This window comes from Priapulus caudatus, unplaced genomic scaffold (assembly GCF_000485595.1).
Source record: "Priapulus caudatus unplaced genomic scaffold, Priapulus_caudatus-5.0.1 Scaffold789, whole genome shotgun sequence".
Taxonomy (NCBI): domain Eukaryota; kingdom Metazoa; phylum Priapulida; class Priapulimorpha; order Priapulimorphida; family Priapulidae; genus Priapulus; species Priapulus caudatus.
In genome coordinates, this window is record NW_014577850.1 from 104,525 (window position 1) to 121,918 (window position 17,394).

General features: G+C 44.7%; 2 protein-coding genes across 2 annotated transcripts in view; one reads left to right on the forward strand and one right to left on the reverse strand.

Moving 5' to 3' along the window:
* Positions 1-495: 495 nt before the first annotated feature.
* LOC106813540 lies at positions 496-8,376 on the reverse strand. The gene is made up of 13 exons (XM_014817702.1): positions 8,250-8,376; positions 7,757-7,824; positions 7,454-7,519; positions 7,062-7,140; positions 6,689-6,820; positions 5,974-6,083; positions 5,409-5,562; positions 4,795-4,955; positions 4,081-4,221; positions 3,803-3,859; positions 2,522-2,713; positions 1,112-1,256; positions 496-611 (listed from the first exon to the last, which is right to left on the reverse strand). The coding sequence occupies exons 1-13, from the start codon at positions 8,254-8,256 to the stop codon at positions 496-498; spliced, it is 1,428 nt and encodes a 475-aa protein (XP_014673188.1). The 5' UTR covers positions 8,257-8,376.
* Positions 8,377-8,673: 297 nt separating this feature from the next.
* The window catches only part of LOC106813541 (transketolase-like), a 22,091-nt gene continuing 13,370 nt past the window's right edge, over positions 8,674-17,394 (forward strand). The window contains exons 1-3 of the mRNA XM_014817703.1: positions 8,674-8,844; positions 15,441-15,558; positions 16,698-16,811. Of these exons, the coding sequence (XP_014673189.1) occupies positions 8,753-8,844; positions 15,441-15,558; positions 16,698-16,811 (324 nt within the window). The 5' untranslated portion in view covers positions 8,674-8,752. The remainder of the gene's footprint in view (positions 8,845-15,440; positions 15,559-16,697; positions 16,812-17,394) is intronic.

Below are 17,394 nucleotides of genomic sequence, written 5' to 3' on the forward strand. Positions count from 1 at the left end.
GCTGTTAGTCGAGCGTACGCCAGAAAAATCCGTAACAAGAGAACGCCGTTTTTCCCCGGTTTCCGCCGCGCCGACCCGGTGTCTCCGACGGCATTGATGTTGCCGCCCGCTTCTAGCTAAAAACAATTCTATCCGTCATCGAATAATAGTTAGTCGATCCCTCCCCTACCCTACCCTCCCCTCCCCTTCTGGACACGTTCCCGACCTACCATAAAAATCTACGCCCCAATATCTACAGCCGACACCGTTCTTTTGCTTGTTACACCGTCACCATGGTGATCGGAGGAGAGAAGGCGGCGCGCCTGTCGCTTCCGCGCGCGGTGAGTGGGGCGGGGACGCGCACGCAGATGTTGCCGTGACGACGGGCGCCGGACCCACCCTCCCTTCCTTCCTCCGCCGAGAGAAGCCGGCGGGCGGGAGCGAGTTGGACCGTCCCACTCGACGGCGGGGGCGGACGGGCGCGGCGTGGTGGAGGAGCAGACGGTGGCGCCATCTCTAGAACAGCAGCGTTCCCATGCCGCCCATCTCGCTCTGCTCCTTCATGAAGATCTCGAAGTACTGGTAGATGATGGTGACTGCGAGCAGGATACCTGTGCCGCTGCCGATCGCACCTGTAAACGAGGGAGCGAGATACGAGCGATTACAGACGAGATACTTATATAGAGTGAGATAGAGGGAGAGGGAGAGGGAGAGAGAGAGAGAGAGAGAGAGAGAGAGAGGGAGAGAAAGCAAGAGAGAAATAAAGGAGAGTGGAGAGTGAGGAGAAAGAGAGAGAGAGAAAGAGAGAGAGGAGAGAGAGAGAGAGAGAGAGAGAGAGAGAGAAAAGAGAGAGAGAGAGAGAGAGAAGAGGGAGAGAGAGAAGAGAAGAGAGAGAGAGAAAGAAAGGGGAGAGAAAGAGAGAGAGTGAGTGAGAGAGAGAGAAAGAGAGAAGAGAGAGAGAGAGAGAGAGAGAGAGAGAGAGAGAGAGAGAGAGAGAGAGAGAGAGAGGAGAGAGAGAGAAAGAGAAAGAGAGAGAGAGAAAGAGAGAGAAAGAGAGAGAAAGAGAGAGAAAGAGAAGAGAGAGAAAGGGGGAGACAGTGAGACACACACCATAGATAGACAGCTCACGCACCCATGAGATCGGCCATAGACGGACAGCGCTCCGATGCAGAGACCTCCGAACGGCGGCGGCGGTCGGATGTAGCGTTCAACTCATGATCATCGACTTCTCTCTGTGCCCTCGCATCACCATCTGCTGCTCTTAAGTTGCTTGCGACCTGCGGAGCAAACGTGGAGCCGTGAACGGCCATCTCGTAGAGGGTATAGCACGCCTCATACTTCATTACTGCCGCAACACCTCAACATTGCCACAGATCTTCACAGACAATGTATGAATATAGCTGCATTCACGACGAGGAGAAAAGTTGCGTTCACGACGCAAATATACACGGCTTGCTTAGCCGCGAAGCTCCGCTTGGCTAAGCGCGGAATCATCAATCCGCACCAACTAAGGCCGCGTATATTGCGGCAACCACGCTGGCCGCGTATTGTTTGTCGTGTGTACGGCATTCGAATTGCGAAACTGTAGCGCTCTACACCTAGACTGCTACCCGTTCGCTGCACCGAACGTTAGGTAGCGTGTGGAACTGTCGACCGGGTACGCAGTCTATATATACCGAGCTAGCTAAGCCTCGAATCTCGTGTATCTCGTGTAAACGGCAGTTTTTTCGCGGACTTAGGCACCAACTAAGTACGGTACGCAGGCTAAGCCGTGTATAGGTGAACGCAGCTTTATATTATAATATATATTATATATAAAATATATCATGTGAATATATAATATTATATAGTATATATATACTATATATATAATATATATATATATATATATAGTATATATATATATATATATATATATATATATTATATATATATATATATATATATACTCAAACCCTCATCATCGACTGCACATTTTCACATGCAGCATGTGCTTATATACGTTGAACTTTCATCACCGCCAACACACCTACACCGACACGCCTCCCCCACACTCGACGAAGCTCCGAAACCAACATAGATCGGGCAGCGTGGGGCCCGTCACGACCGCTCCACGCATTTCTCCGCGTGTTTTCTCACATCGCGTTCGATCGCACGTGCTCCACTTACGAATATAACACGAATACGAGAATATAAACCTGACGGGGGCGACCCGCGCACGAGCCAATTCAGCGACGCACACCCCCCCTACCCTCTTAAGCATCCCAACTAACAGATTAATGCACAACCGATTCGCACCTTTCTCCATGCGTTTATCATATCACGTCCGATCGCATGCATTCCATTTACGAATATAACATGTGTGCAAGGCCATGAACATCGCGCCTTCACAGACGCACACCCCATCCCACGCGTACCCCCACGAGCATCCCACGCGTACCCCCACGAGCATCCCACGCGTACCCCCATGAGCATCCCACGCGTACCCCCACGAGCATCCCAACTAACGGATTAACGCGGTGAATCGGATGTGATGACTCACGTCCTTGGCGCTGGAGCCGGACACGTCGATCCACGTCTTGGAGAAGAACGCGCACGAGCCGAGCATGAAGAAGATGTAGAGCGCGGCGTGGATCGGGTCCTCCAGCATGTGTCCAAACGTCTCCGGCGGCGAGAAGTAGTAGCACAGGCCGCCGACCGGGTACGAGCGCGCGGGGCCGCCTCCGCCCACGTCCTGCAAGCAACGATGAGAAGCAAGGGTTAGTGTGAGGACGAGCAGAGATAGGAACGCATGCGCACACACGACGCGACCGGGTACGAGCGCGCGGGGCCGCCGCCACCCACGTCCTGCAAGCAACGATGGGAAGCAAGGGTTAGTGTGAGGATGAGCAGCGATACAGAGATCGGGTACGAGCGCGCGGGGTCGCCACCACCCACGTCCTGCAAGCAAGGGTTAGTGTGAGGATGAGCAGAGATACAGAGATCGGATAAGAGCGGCACCCCCGTCCTGCAAGCAACGAAGGAGGGACAATGAAGGAACAATTACATGAGTTAGGCGCGCATTGACGAAGATACGGAAGATGAGGACGGCTTACAGAGATACGCATGCGTGCGCGCGAGGCGAAGAGTGAGGGTTAGCGTGAGCGCTTAGTGAGAGAGTTTATTACATGGTTCATACAGGAGGACTAAAAATGTTTTCAAGGACTTTTCAAGGACATTTTATCAGAAATTCAAGGACATTTTATCGAACATTTTATCGGAATTTATACACAAAACAAAACATACAGGTCTGAATTAATTTAATAATAACCCCATTCTTAATCACTGTCACCTCTAAAACTTACCTGGATCACATTAATAAACCCTTTCTAAACACTGTCACTTTTACAACATACCTTGATTTACTGACTGATTTTATTGACTTACTGTAATTTGTGATCATCATTTAACTGTCTAGCGTGTCTATAGCTTTTTAAGCGCATTTAACGCAATTTTTATTGAGGTTTGCACATTATTGATGGTACAAAATTTCTTTTTATTACAGGCAAGGATTGTTTCTAAAAATTCAAGGACATTTTAATGAAATTCAAGAACATTTTCATGAAATTCAAGGACTTTTCAAGCACAAAATCAACATTTACTAAATTCAAGTACTTTCCAAGAACTCCCCACAAATTCAAGGACTTTTCAAGGACTGTGCGAACCATGTTAAAGTGTACATACATGACATGATCATTGCAAGAGTAGACATGAGTTAAATGAATACGTGGTGCCCTCTATTGGCAGTGTTTGATTTAAACAGAATGACATTTGAAATACTTACAGCCCATACTCCTAAAAGGTTGACGAAAAAGTTGCCGCCAAACTTTGTTGATAACATCTGCGAATAAAAAAAATTTATAGAAAATTAGGATAACATACTACCATTATATTTCTATTGGTTTTCCAATACATTCTAAATCAACTATTATATTTAAATAGTATTGTGTTACAATCAGGTTTCATTTCCAATCAAGTTTCCCGAAAAACATCCCCTCGTGTAAAAAAATTGCGATTAACATATGAACGTCTCTTTGTAGGCAGCGGGCGGGCATCACTCACCTGAGATATGATGTACAAGTTTGACACCAGGGCGCTCTGCAGGATGATGGGGATGTTAGAGGTGTAGAAGAGCTTGATCGGGTAAGAGCTGTACTGTCCTCTGTATCGCGCCGACTTGATGGGCAGATCGACACGGAATCCCTGCAAGACAGCACAATCTCAACATCTACCCCAGCATAGCACACCAGTGAAAAAAATACACGGGGGCTCGGGGCGATTTAGCCCCCGAAATGCCAAAAAGAGCCCCCGGAAATTTGCACAGAGTTCAATGCAAACCAAATTTTAGAGTGCTATTTTCATGCACGCGAGCTTGAAAAGTAGCGCCCGAAAAATAAATTTTATTTGTTTCATTGTAGCACACCCAACCAATTAATATATGTATAATATGTATATATGTATATCATACATATACATAATATAGTAATAAGTCGATACACACACGCAAACATGTGCGCACACACACACACATGCCTTATTTATGCATCCCTACCACACCACATCTGAACACCACACACACACGCACGTACATGCAATACATATACACACACACACGCACACACACACACACGCACATGCACGCGTACACACACACACACGCACGCACGCACACACACACACACACGCACGCGGGCACACACACACACAGATGCTGCTCCGAGCCACTCGGCATAAACCGAGCACATGTAAGCAGTCTATAAACGAGCGGCCAAGTACCTGGAAGTAGATGACGATCGCGAACACGAACACGGTGGCCATCAGGTTCATCAGGTTGGGCAGGTTCTGTCGGTAGAAGGCTTCACGAAGCCCTCGCACCTTGTCTGTCCTCGTCGCCAGCAGGTGGAACAGTGCAATGATGGCACCCTCAAACTCCGTACCTGCACGGTGATCATACACAGGTAATGATGTAGATACAGGTAACGATTTAGGTAAAGGTAGTGATGTAGATAAAGGTAATAATGTAAATACAAGTAATAATGTAGAGACAAGTATTAATGTAGATACAGGTAATAATGTAGGTACAGGTATTAATGTAGGTACAGGTATTAATGTAAATACAAGTAATAATGTAGAGACAAGTATTAATGTAGATACAGGTAATGATCTAGGTACATGTACTGGTGTAGGTACAGGTAATAATGTAGATGCATGTAACGATATGGATGCAGGCAATGATGTAGATTCATATAATGAAATAGATGCAGGTAGTGATGTAGATTCAGATGACATAGATACAGGTAACAATGTAGTTACCAGTAACAACGTCGATACTAATTCACACCACGCCCACTCCCCTGGCTCCTCGCGACTGAGCTGTCAGCGCCACCTACCTCTGCCGGTGTTGACGGTCGCGGGGCTGAACGCCTTCCAGACGATCGTCTCGCAGATGTTTGTGGCGATGAAGAGCGAGATGCCGGAGCCGAGGCCGTAGCCCTTCTGCAGCAGTTCATCCAGCAGCAGAACGATCATGCCCGCGACAAACAGCTGCGGGCAAAAGTCAAAGGTCAAGCACATGGGGTCACAAAGGTCGAGGGCATGCACGCGGGTATAGCAGAGGTCGAGGGTCATGCTCGTGGGTCACGAAGAGGTCGTGGGCACGCACTTGAGTATAGTGGAAGTTAAGGGTCGCGGGTGCACGTCATGCAGAAACTTTGAGGAGAGCACTGGGGTCACGCAGAGGTCGAGGACATGCGGAGAGGCCGCAGAAACCAAAGTCACACAGTCCGGTCAACGAGGGCGTATCCGGATGGTGACGAAGCGATCACGCAACAAACTAATGGGATAGGGGTCGTAGAGGGGTCATTTACTGATGTTTTCGAGTTTTGACATTTTCCGAGTTCGTAAATTCGGCTTTCTTTGTTGGGCTAGGAGGGAATTTGCGTCTCAGCACGTTACCTGGATGACGATGAGGAGACAGATGCCAGCTCCCATGTCGGACGGCTCTCCGTACATGCCCGTCATGACGTAGACGATGGCCTGGCCCAGCGTGATCACCATGCCGAACACTACGACAACACGGACACACTCAGAATGTAGTGATGTAATAAGTAAGTAGTAATGTAAACCCGGGGCCGGTTTCAGTGGTTTAAGTATGATTAACTAATCATAATTACAGGAAAGTAATCATGATTAGTGATTTAATCATGATTAAGAACTTAATTACGCTTCGTGAAACCGGCCCCAGTTGTTGACGTAAATGAACAATAAAGTACAAAGATCTCTCGATCTTAATCGCATGCACGCGCATCACTGACGAATCGTCGCGGCGACAATAGATGTGTGAACAAAGATAAAACCTGTGTTAGCGGACGCTGCCATACAATGAACACCTGTCTATAAAGGACACTTCTCTTGTTTCCTTCGACTGCTGGTTACAAAGTTAAACCATCTTTATACATCAAACACCTGTCTATAAAGGGCACTTCTCTTGTTTCCTTCGACTGCTGGTTACAAAGTGAAACCACCTTTATACATCAAACACCTGTCTATAAGGACCACTCTGGAGGGAGGGTTCATTCAATAACTTTCATATACAGGTTTCACCGTACTTCCCTCTACATGCTACGGGATCGAACCACCGTTTTGTTATTATGGAGGACGCCACACTCACGTTTCTGCGCTCCGTTGAACAGGGCTCTGTCCTTGGGAGTGTCGCCAACCTCAATGATCTTTGCTCCCGCCAGAAGCTGCATGATGAGACCTGACGTCACGATGGGCGAGATACCCAGCTCCATAAGCGTACCTGTTAACGAGCAATGCTGTTAACACGAGCGTACCTGGAGCTCACCAACGTTGGTGAGTGCGACAGCAGTTGCTAGCGAAAAATGCAGGCGAATTCGACTGCAACTGTTCATTTATCACTATTAAATCTATATTGCATGCAAGTCTAATACAAATACATGTACTTTTTCAAGACAGTCTTTACAATGAGCAAACCAGATGAATTTCACTGTATCAGCTCATGTTAGGCACTGGGAACAAACCTCTATTGGAGGCCATGATCACTCTCATCCAATAGAATGGATCTGCAGAGTCGGATGACATGATTCCGAACAACGGAATCTGAAACACGAACAGCACATGCATTAGACGATGGGATGGAGCAAAAGCCACTTGGAAACTTTATAATATTTTAACCCTTTTTTTCAATCTACTTATGAAAATGTTTTGTTTGTTTTTCCCCCTATAAAACTTGTTGTGTGTTTGCCTCTTTATTTTCCAATTAACACGGTATATAACAGCAGTTCAGTTTGCACATACACACTTTTACCTGTATCAAAATATTTATCTGTATCTGTTAGCAACTATGTTCTATACAAAATTATGTGCAAAAACGAACTATCTCCTAAATAGAATGCTTCCTAAAGTCACTTACCTGACAGCAGACCAGGAATATAAAAAGTGTGATAGCCGTCCATAGTACCTTCTCTCTAAACTGGATCTAGGGCGTGGGAAGAAATTATACATGAATTATTAGTGATTGAGCTAGGCTATAAACTAACCTTTCAAATTTTAATGGAAGTTGTCATTTAGTAGTTTACAAACGAAGAAGGAATGCACAGCCTTCTAAGCATCACTAATGGAATTAACTTCCTGAAATGTAGGAAATCTAACTTGGTTACTGTTACACTTACAGTATGGGGAACTTGTGTTAACCATCAAATACTTTATAGTGTACCTTTCTTTCCGGTTTTGATACTTCTGGGAGAATCCCACAAAATGGGCGAATCACCTCCAAGAATTTAACTGAAAATAATAATTTGTATGTAGCTTTCCGGCGTAACTTATACCACACTACAAACAGATTTGTCTTCTCATGGAATTAGGCTCACACTCACAGGCATGCCCATACAGTCATAGAAACGACAGTCAACTTGCGATTATATCACGTGAAGCATAAATAGGGTGACGATATTACAACACAGAATCTACTAGACTTCAAAAAATAGTATAAAGTAATCATTACATTCAATTAAATAACACTATTTTTATTAGAAATGTAATTATTCCAACGCTAGTACTGGCCCACTGGGCTCATTTTCCTGGCCACGTAAGCTAGGTGTCATGGCTGCCGCCACAGCTGTATTAATACAGGCGTAATAAATTCTCAAATTTATAAATAACTACACAATTTTCATCAACACAACTTGAGCAAAGATTGCAGTACTTACTCCCCATGTCGGATTTCTATTTTTGCCGTCCACTTTTTGGTAGACGATCAGAAAAACCGTAAAATCTTCGGACAACTAGGAAATACGGCTACGATATATCCAACGCTTTGCGGCAACGTCACCGGTATTGACTGGTCACGTGGAGCACAGTTGTTGGGATTTGGGCGAGTCTATTTTTCACTAAGAGATGGGTGATTTTCAGCTTATGTCGGGCAATAAATTATTGTTTAAAATGTATTTAACGATATAAATCGCCATTTTATTACACCATTTTACAAAGTCATATATTTCACAGCATAATTATTTTCTACACGATGCCTGCATACTAGTGCTTAGCGCCTTCTTATTTTAAAATGCTCACCTTTAGTAAACGCAAACCCTATGGAAAATAGTGTATTGTGCTCAATAGTCGGTGGTCGTCCGTCTGTCCGGTTTCCACATCACAGTGATTACACACGCAGCTAACCTCTTCTAGTCGGGAAAGTTTTTGATAAACAGCAGCCATGGCACCCCCTAATACAATCCAAGAGTTGAAAGACATTGCTAACAAATTGAGGATTGACAGCATTCGCGCAACTTCTGCGTCGAAGAGTGGGTAGGTGTCCGCGTAAATTTGATATGGTAAACTGCAATGAATGTGCATCGTCTGCGATTTCATGGCGATATCATGTGGTGCCTGGTGGCGATACCGGCAGTGGCGTTACAAGCTAGTAATACTAATAGTAATAGTAATAGTAGTACAATAGTAATAATCATAGTAGTATTGAAGATACTTAGATAGTAAAGCGTCAGTAAAAATAACGTTACTCTAGCTACTGACCGTCCTCTGTCGCGCCTTAGCTTACGTACTCACTGATGTAGCATAGGGATAGCTCTACTCTAGTAACTCTATAGTATATACTCTATAGCCCGCGTGCGTCAAAAAAACAAAAATGTCAGTAGGAAGTCTACGCTGAAGACAATATAAATTCATAAACTCGCTACGTTGGTAAGTGTTTTTAGGGGGTTCAAAATTGAAATAAGTTCCTGCCTAATTCTGGTATTGTCTGCAGAGAAGTAAAAGTAATGCTACTTATGTATGAGTTTCCAGGGGCAGATCCAGGATTTTAAGAAGGAGGGGGTACAACGTTTGTAAAAAGGCACTGGAAATTTTTTTTACTCTTTAAATTCATTAATTTCACATATATATATATGGGTTTTCGGTCCATAAGTTAGTTATTAATGTGAGCTTTTGGCATAGCTGATTGAAATGCATGCATTTGGCAATATAATCAAGAGCTAATAATACTTCACAGGGTTCTCCAAGCTTTTTCATTATAGCATGGGGCTGCTGCCATGGCCAGTGCTAGGCCATGCCCCCCCCCCTCGGAAAATTTTTGAATTGTTGAAGCTCTGAGATGCAATCTGGGACACTCTGTGTGTAAATTTGAAGCACTGCATGTGGGGTGAAAATGTTTGTTTTGCATGCGCGAAAAATCAAAGATGTGCGAATGGTAGACTGGTGCACGCCGTCTCTTAGTTCCGTGTCACCACTGTATTGCTAACATCATTTTAAGAAAGGCACCGGTTAGTTTTGGACCTAGATTTTCTGTTTTGGATTTGAGCATGGTATGGCCCGACTCCTGGGCCCGACCAATATATATATTCTAAGAAAAACGAGGGCTTGATCGGGTCCGACTGAGTGAAATACTTGTCAGATACAGGCTGAGCGGCAAAACATACCATTTTTTTAATAAGGCAACTTTTGCAAAAAGGGCACTTGGGACGGGTGGGAAGGGGGGTGCGCACCCCCTGCACCCCCCTCTGGATCCGCCCCTGGTTTCAAGAAAGGGACAGCAAAATCTGGTAATTAATTCATTTCTGTCGTGATGTTCAGTCCAGGCAAATCTCTAGGCTTTACAGTGTCTAACTTGTACCTACTCACTTTATCTAAGGTCCTTATCACTACTCAAGACGTACAAATATTTTGGGTGTTGTCAAAAGCAGCGATTTTCGCAGGAATGCCCTCATTGATTACATTTGGTAAAAAACACACACCCGCTCATTGGTCATGCTATCCCACAATCTTGCTTTTGCTGACACTAAAACCCAGTGCCTGGCCTTGTTCCACCATTTCTAGAATCTGTCCCTGGCTGGTCCACATGTACAATGCAAAACTGCAACAGATTGGATTTTATTCAGCACAAAGCTGTAAGATGGGTGATCCATAAAAATAAAAAAAATCACAATATCTACATAGATGGAAGAAAGTTAATCACAGAACAAGAAAAAGAATTAACAAATGTTTTTGAGTATCCTCCCTTGATTCATATATGAGAGGTACATCCAAGAAACTCATGGCAATGGCAGCATTACCTTTCTTCGGCGTGGCAATGCAACTTTGTTTCTCTATGACTAGCACTTTATATTAACTGCCGGTCGCTGATTAGAAATCTGTTTTCCTGTAAAAAATGACCAAAAATCGACGTTGAGATTTTCACCCTAGTGTGAGATCATACTAATATTACCGTTCTGTAATGCTGAAATTCCTGTGTCGTGCTAGCACTTCTTGCTTGTAATGTAAAGAAAGCTAGTTATGAAACATTATTACAGGGGTAGAATTTAACTTTTGAACACGGGAGTCCAGCGGACTCCCTACCTTCAAAAAGAGGGAGTCCGCAGCAAAATGAGGGAGTCCGCAGTCTGAAGTTCAAAATTAAAGATATTAACAATAACGTATACATACATGTGCTTATTTTGAAGATTCATGCAGTTGCACGTCTGCAAAATTTTCTTTGGACATTAGCTGAAAAAATACGGTAATTCCGCGAGGCCGTGCTTTAGAACGAACTAGTTAGTATAGCAGAATTTTCAGGGAGTCGCACGGACTCCTGCATATATGTCAAATCAGTGGAGTCCGACAGTAAATCAGAGAGTATTTGACTCCGGACTCCCGTTAATTTTGCACCCTGTTATTATGTTAAACTTTGCAGTGAAATTTATTTACTAATCTGCAGCCTATTTTTATTCTTAATTCTGGCAACATATTTTGTGATATAAGAATAATGATAACATGTTTGTATTCCAATTTTCTGAGAAGACGGGTAATCATGGTTCATGCCCCTTGTCACACAGATGTGACCGTGAGATACAGACATGTTATTCAGTGGTTTTCCCCCAAAGCAACATTTAGCTAGACCTAGCTTATTAGTGCATAGCGTGTGTAACCGGGTTTGGATTGCCGTTGAAATGGATAGGTTTACGACGATACGCCGCGAGGTTGGTCGTGCCACAAATTTGTCACTCGCTTGTCACTTGCTTAGCAAACAGGGTCATTCACTTCATGCAGAAAGTTGCTGGATTTATTCCAGTTTTTCTAAACACTGAATTACAGAATTGTATTGTTTCTGCTCACAGCGTGATCGTTGACAGCCTGTATACTAACTAATTATCGACTAAAATGTCGAATGAAACTAGTAACAATTACATGATATCAGGATATGTACTCGCCTACTCGGTACTGTGATAGAAAGGGAGTTCAGAATAAGAATTAGTATCTTGTTTCTTGAGCATGCTGGATGTAACTTAGTCTGTAATTGCAAGAGTTCATATAAAGAGACAATGCACATGTATGTATGTAGGCGTTGACTCTAAGGGCAGAAAACTAATGGGCTAGTGGGCACATTTCAAAGCTGAGAGCTCTGACCTAAGGACTAGGACTTGGAACTAGGTGTAGTATATTACGTTTTAATCATATGGGCCGTAACTGAGCACGCTACTGTTTAGGGGTTAAAAAGGCACGCATATCTTCTTAAAAAAGTTTAGTAAGAGCAAACCGTTTATTTGCGTTCGTAGTTTAGCGGTCGCAGTTTACAAATTCCGCGTCGGAGAATTTCGGAAGCTCAAGCAATCTCGACGTGCGGGGGTGTTGCTGAAACAGTAACAGGCTGGGTTTCACTCGCAGGGTGGTAAACTGTTTCTAACTTCTGTTTTTCGGAGTTGTAAAATTCCTGCGCGACACGCTAGCGTAAACATCTGGTTCTCATCCATGGGTGGGGGAAAAACGCCTTGGCACAGCAACTTAATCCTAAACATGAACAGGGTGTGAAAAGATGCCGAGTCATCCCACGTGGCACTTTTTGATGTAGCAGGTTGGTAGGTTAGGCTTCTGGGTTAAGGCTTAGGCTGCAGGAATGTCTTCTGCGCCCACCTGTTCACGTCACCACTCCCCACTTACACTATTGTCTATTGAACTCTAGCAGGAAATGGTTTGTATGATAATTGATAGCTTATTATTGGTGCCCTGCCTGGGTGGAGAGTTTAGAAATGGGGAAGGGGGAGGGGCTAGAAGGGCATGAACACTAGGAAGACAACAAAGGTCTTTGGATTTGTAGTGTATTACATTGGATTGGATTGTAATTTTCATTTGTATGTGGACACATAATAATTTTGCTATATAGCCATTAGTGTGTCCCGTACACTATCGCTCAGTGTAGGTGACTGACATATGTTTATAGTGCCAAGAAACATCCGGCTAGGATGTGAATGTAGCCCACGTCATCTGATACCTTGGCTAGTGTGGATATCCTTGCTAGCGTGTGTAAGACTGTGTAAGAGTGCTATTATGTGTAGTGTGCTGTTATATATATGTACTGTAAGCCAAAAAGACTACCAAGATTATAACACCATACACCTGACGTTAGTGTCTTGGCACAGACATTGTGTTTAGATATATATATATATTCGTGTTGGTGGTATATATACCTCTGAACCCCTAACCGATCCGATCAATAGACTGTTGTGGCTGCCCAGTGCGCGCATACAGGATACAGGGGGCTGTAGTTAGCCAAGCGTTTCTAGTTTTCGCCTTGAAATGTACTGTGTATTGTTGAGACGTTGTTGTGGGGGCCTGTGAATCGTGATCGAATTTTCTTTTCCATTGTGCGTGTAAGATGGTTTTTAAGGTACTCACTAGTCATGCTGACAATGCTGATGACAATGCAGATTTCCATTCGGAGTTGAGAACTCACTGCTTGTTAGTGCAAACTCATTGTTTGCATAGAGTTGCCATTGTTACTGCCTCTTGTCTGTCTGATAATTTTTTTTGCTATTGAAAATCCATTGTTGCCTTGATTCTGTTTCAGTATGTCTGCTACAATACTGTTACCATATCGCACAAGTCTGTGCGTGCGTCTGTGTGTGTTTGTGTGTATGTGTGTGTGTGCACGTACGTGCGTGCGTGTGCCTACATGTCACCGGCTTTGGTAAGCATCTTGTTTTACTGGTTTTCGTCTGTGAAAACCATGAGCTCAAGTCATTAGGGAAAGTTGTTGCACCTTGGCCCATGAATGCATTCTGTTGCCTCAGATGGTTTGGAATGAAAAGTATTGCCATGTAACATGTTGGCAGATTGCCAATTTGCCAGTGACTACGTGACGTTGACAGGAGAGCATCATTGAATCGTAGTGTCTGCATGCAATGCTGAGATTCTTTGTGATATGTTTTGATAGAGAGCCTGAGGTATGACGAACTTCATATGAATTAGCATCAAAGTATAATTTATTTTCATGTTGAACGGTAGGTGGGTAGACAGCAATGAAATATGTCTTCACAATAATATCACCATTCTATTTTGAACGCGTAGTAAGTTGATATTGTGGGCATAGTAAGACGATCAACACTATACCCCTAATGACTTCATTCATTCGTACTGCCCATATATCACAATCCAAGTGAACGCTTTTTTTAAATGTAAAAGACAACAAAATGCCAAACTGTTTGCCTTGTAGTATCGATCTGTACCGCGCGAAGTGGTGCTTGTTTATGTTTCGTAAAAGCATGAAAGTTTTCAATGGCCTGCGCTGCTTGTAGTGTAAAAGTGACTAGTGAGTACTAGCAGTGAGTACTAGAGTGAGCTGGAGTGTAGTTTTGGGCTGTGACTGCACGGAAACCCTGCTGTGTAGACTGCCTCCGTCGGTGGGTCGCTGGCAGCAACGATCGATGCACATGCAGAAACCAGATCAATGGTCTGACCAGTGTTTATTTCAGACGCCATGTTGGTCAGTCCCACGTGACATTTTTGAGCTATTCTGGTTTTTGTGCGTACCGCTCGTTCGTTGGTCAGCAAAACAACGTTATCGGGCCAAGACGAAAAGCTTGTTGCGTTTGCGTTCCGATGTTTGTTATTGAAGTTTCAACGTTACTCGCATGTTTATCCGGCTTCCCATGTGCTTGACATGTGTGCTTCAGCTGCCGTTCAGCTGCACACGAGTGTTTTAAGCATTTTGCGTTTTAGCTTCGCGCGCGCACGCGTGCGTCAGTTCCTTCGCGGGAGCATTAGGCTAGCTGAGATGTTTGGAGTCGAGTCTAGTTCTCCTGCGTGTTTGCATGACCCTAGCTCTAGTAGTAGTACTTCAGCCCGCGTTCAGTTGCCGCCTGCGGCAGCTGTACGCGGGCTATAGTACTAGAGCTAGCATGACCCGTGTATGTTTCAGTCATGGCTGTTACCGCCGATCGCTCCGTCTGACGAGAGATCTATCGTCTCCCGTGATCACGGCTCGTGCGAGTTTCAAGGCTCGTGCGAGTTTCACGGCTCGTGCGAGTTTCAAGGCTCGTGCGAGTGTACGACGTTGCCAATGTGCGTGCGTAGATAGATCGGTCACACTCTCGCGACAATATAGTGGTCTTAACATTAACCTTAACGTTAACTTTTTCTCGTCGACTGGACCTCTATGCGCTGCGTATGTGAGCATCGTAACTTCGCCACGTTTCTGTCAGCAGTCTATGAGAAAAAGTTAATGTTAAGACTAATCATTGTTAAAACTCGTTCCCGACAACAGGCTACTGTACGCCTGTACGCAGCCCACCCTGGTGGCATTTCCTGAAGCATTACCGAGAATAGAGCAAGCGGCAATGTGGTAGAAGAACGGAAGCAGTTGATTAAAACACTGACTAGCACTGACCAACACTGAACTGTCTACAGATTCTGATCAGGGTTGAGAAGCTTAGACTGCAGTTTCGCAGGTTTCTGGGAATTTGGTTTTCGAATTAAGATATTTTTTCAAAATAAATTGTGTTGAAAAATGAGTTGAATTAAAATACATCAAATGTAAGAAAATAAATTTTTCTTAGTTTTGTGCGTGTTGGTGTTATTTGCAGGCATCACACTTTGTTGTTCCACAGCAGTGATCATGCGTGTTCCGTTGTTCGCAGGCATCCGACATCATGTTGTTCCGCAGCAGAGATCATGTCCGTTCTGTTCTTCGACGTCATGCGCTACAAGGTGAAGGAACCACGTGATCCCTCCAGTGACCGATTCGTCATGTCCAAGGTACTGCTGCTGCCACCTACCTGCGACGAAGATATTCGTGTAAACATGAGAGGGTTGTTAGTCGCAATCTGTCGCTAGTGTAACTGTTACTATGTGACGTTTTGCCCCCATTATTGATGTCTGCATATTTTTCACCCCATTGTTATAATGTAATGTCTGCATCATTTTCTCCTAGATTCTCATTCACCCACGTTTATATTCCCTGATCATGTATATCATGTCACACATTGACAGCTTTCGTGTTAAATCCTCGTGCTAGACATGCCAACCAAAATCTAGCTGACGCGACTGCAACCATGCAAGTGCCAAGCGCCGTGCAATCGAAGTGCTCGGAAGCATGTACAACAGCGTACATGCGCGTGTCGTCCTGTACTGTACTCTACTGTACTGTACTGTACTGTACTGTACTGCACTGTACTGCACTGTACTGTACTGTACATATGTGTGAGCGTTAGCAGTCCGTTCTCGTCATAAACGAAAAAGCATGCTGGGTGTTCGCTGACATGTCAGGGTCCGGTAAAGTTGTGCGAACGTGACGCGTTGACCAGGAAGCGAGTGATTGGCTCATGTAAGTGGCTCACGCTTGTTTGTCATGCGAGTATCCACGCCACGCCACGCCACCCGGGGGGGGGGGGTGTTCCCGTTGTCAGAAATTTTTTTTTTCTCGTAGATCGGACGTCTATATGCTTGTGTACGAGAAACTCGTAACCTTGCCACGTTTTTTGTCAACAGTCTATGAGAAAAAGGCAACGTTAAGACTAATGTTATCTAGAACTGATTTCATCACGTTTCTGTTGACGGTCATTGAGAAAAATTCAACGTTTTATAGTAATGTTAGGACTAATTTTATCACGTTTCTGTCTACGGTCTATGAGAAAAACTTAACGTTACCACTAATTTTGATTCTAACAACGGGACCCAGAGCATTAGCTAGTGCGACCGTCTGTCCATCTTTTCGGCTGCCCATTTCCGTACCAGTGTCAATTTTACGACCAACGGCCGATGCGTGCTTACTTCAGCGAGTGAATTTATGAAGCGCACAATTTCGCTGGCTGGGACGTGAATATTACAGTCGTTTGATACTCTCGCGCTGTACTGTCTCGATTGTCTGCTAATCCTCGTGTTGCCCGTGATTCCAGGGTCACGCCGCTCCCATCCTGTACGCGGCGTGGGCCGAGGCCGGACTCTTTCCGCCTTCCGAACTGCTGAATCTCCGCAAGATCGACTGCGACCTGGAGGGACACCCGACGCCGGTGAGCGAGCAGACAGGTGGCGCCACCTTGCACGCGCGCCGCTGTGGCAGGTGGCGCTGCGAGCGGTGTAGTGTATAATTGGGGCCAGCAGTAGGGTAGGCAGGTAGTTTGGAGTCTAAAGGCGCGTTCGCACGGACGTTTTTAGCCCGAGCCTAATTAGGCCCGCGCCAAATTTGGCTCGAGCCGAGCGTTCACACGGACGGTTTTTCGGGGCCGTGCCGAATTAGCATGAGCAAATTTGGTCCCTTCGAAAACGTCTGACCAGGCCCGAGCCAAATTTTAGCACCACCTAAATCAGTAGAGCGGTAGATGCCACGAGTGTCAAACGTGTACTTCAACGAAATAAAGTCCAAAACAGTATAAAAATTTGATAAATTTGATCTGGATGCATGTTTTCAAGATTGATAATTGAACTCGGAACGGAAGTAAACACTGAATCGTACACATCACCATCTCGCGACATACTGCCAAAGTATCTGTGAGATATTTGTGCAATAAAATTTATTTGAATTGAATTTGAATTTGACAGACAGTATTCACTTGCGTACGTGTGAACGCTCCGACTCAAACCGGCTGGAGCCAA

Excerpts from the sequence above, each read along its gene's own strand:
- LOC106813540 (XM_014817702.1), bottom strand. Across the intron at positions 6,821-7,061 it reads GATCATGGCCTCCAATAGAG|GTACGCTTATGGAGCTGGGT; the intron begins GTTTGTTCCCAG and ends GCTCGTTAACAG. Across the intron at positions 4,956-5,408 it reads GACCGTCAACACCGGCAGAG|GTACGGAGTTTGAGGGTGCC; the intron begins GTAGGTGGCGCT and ends ATCACCGTGCAG.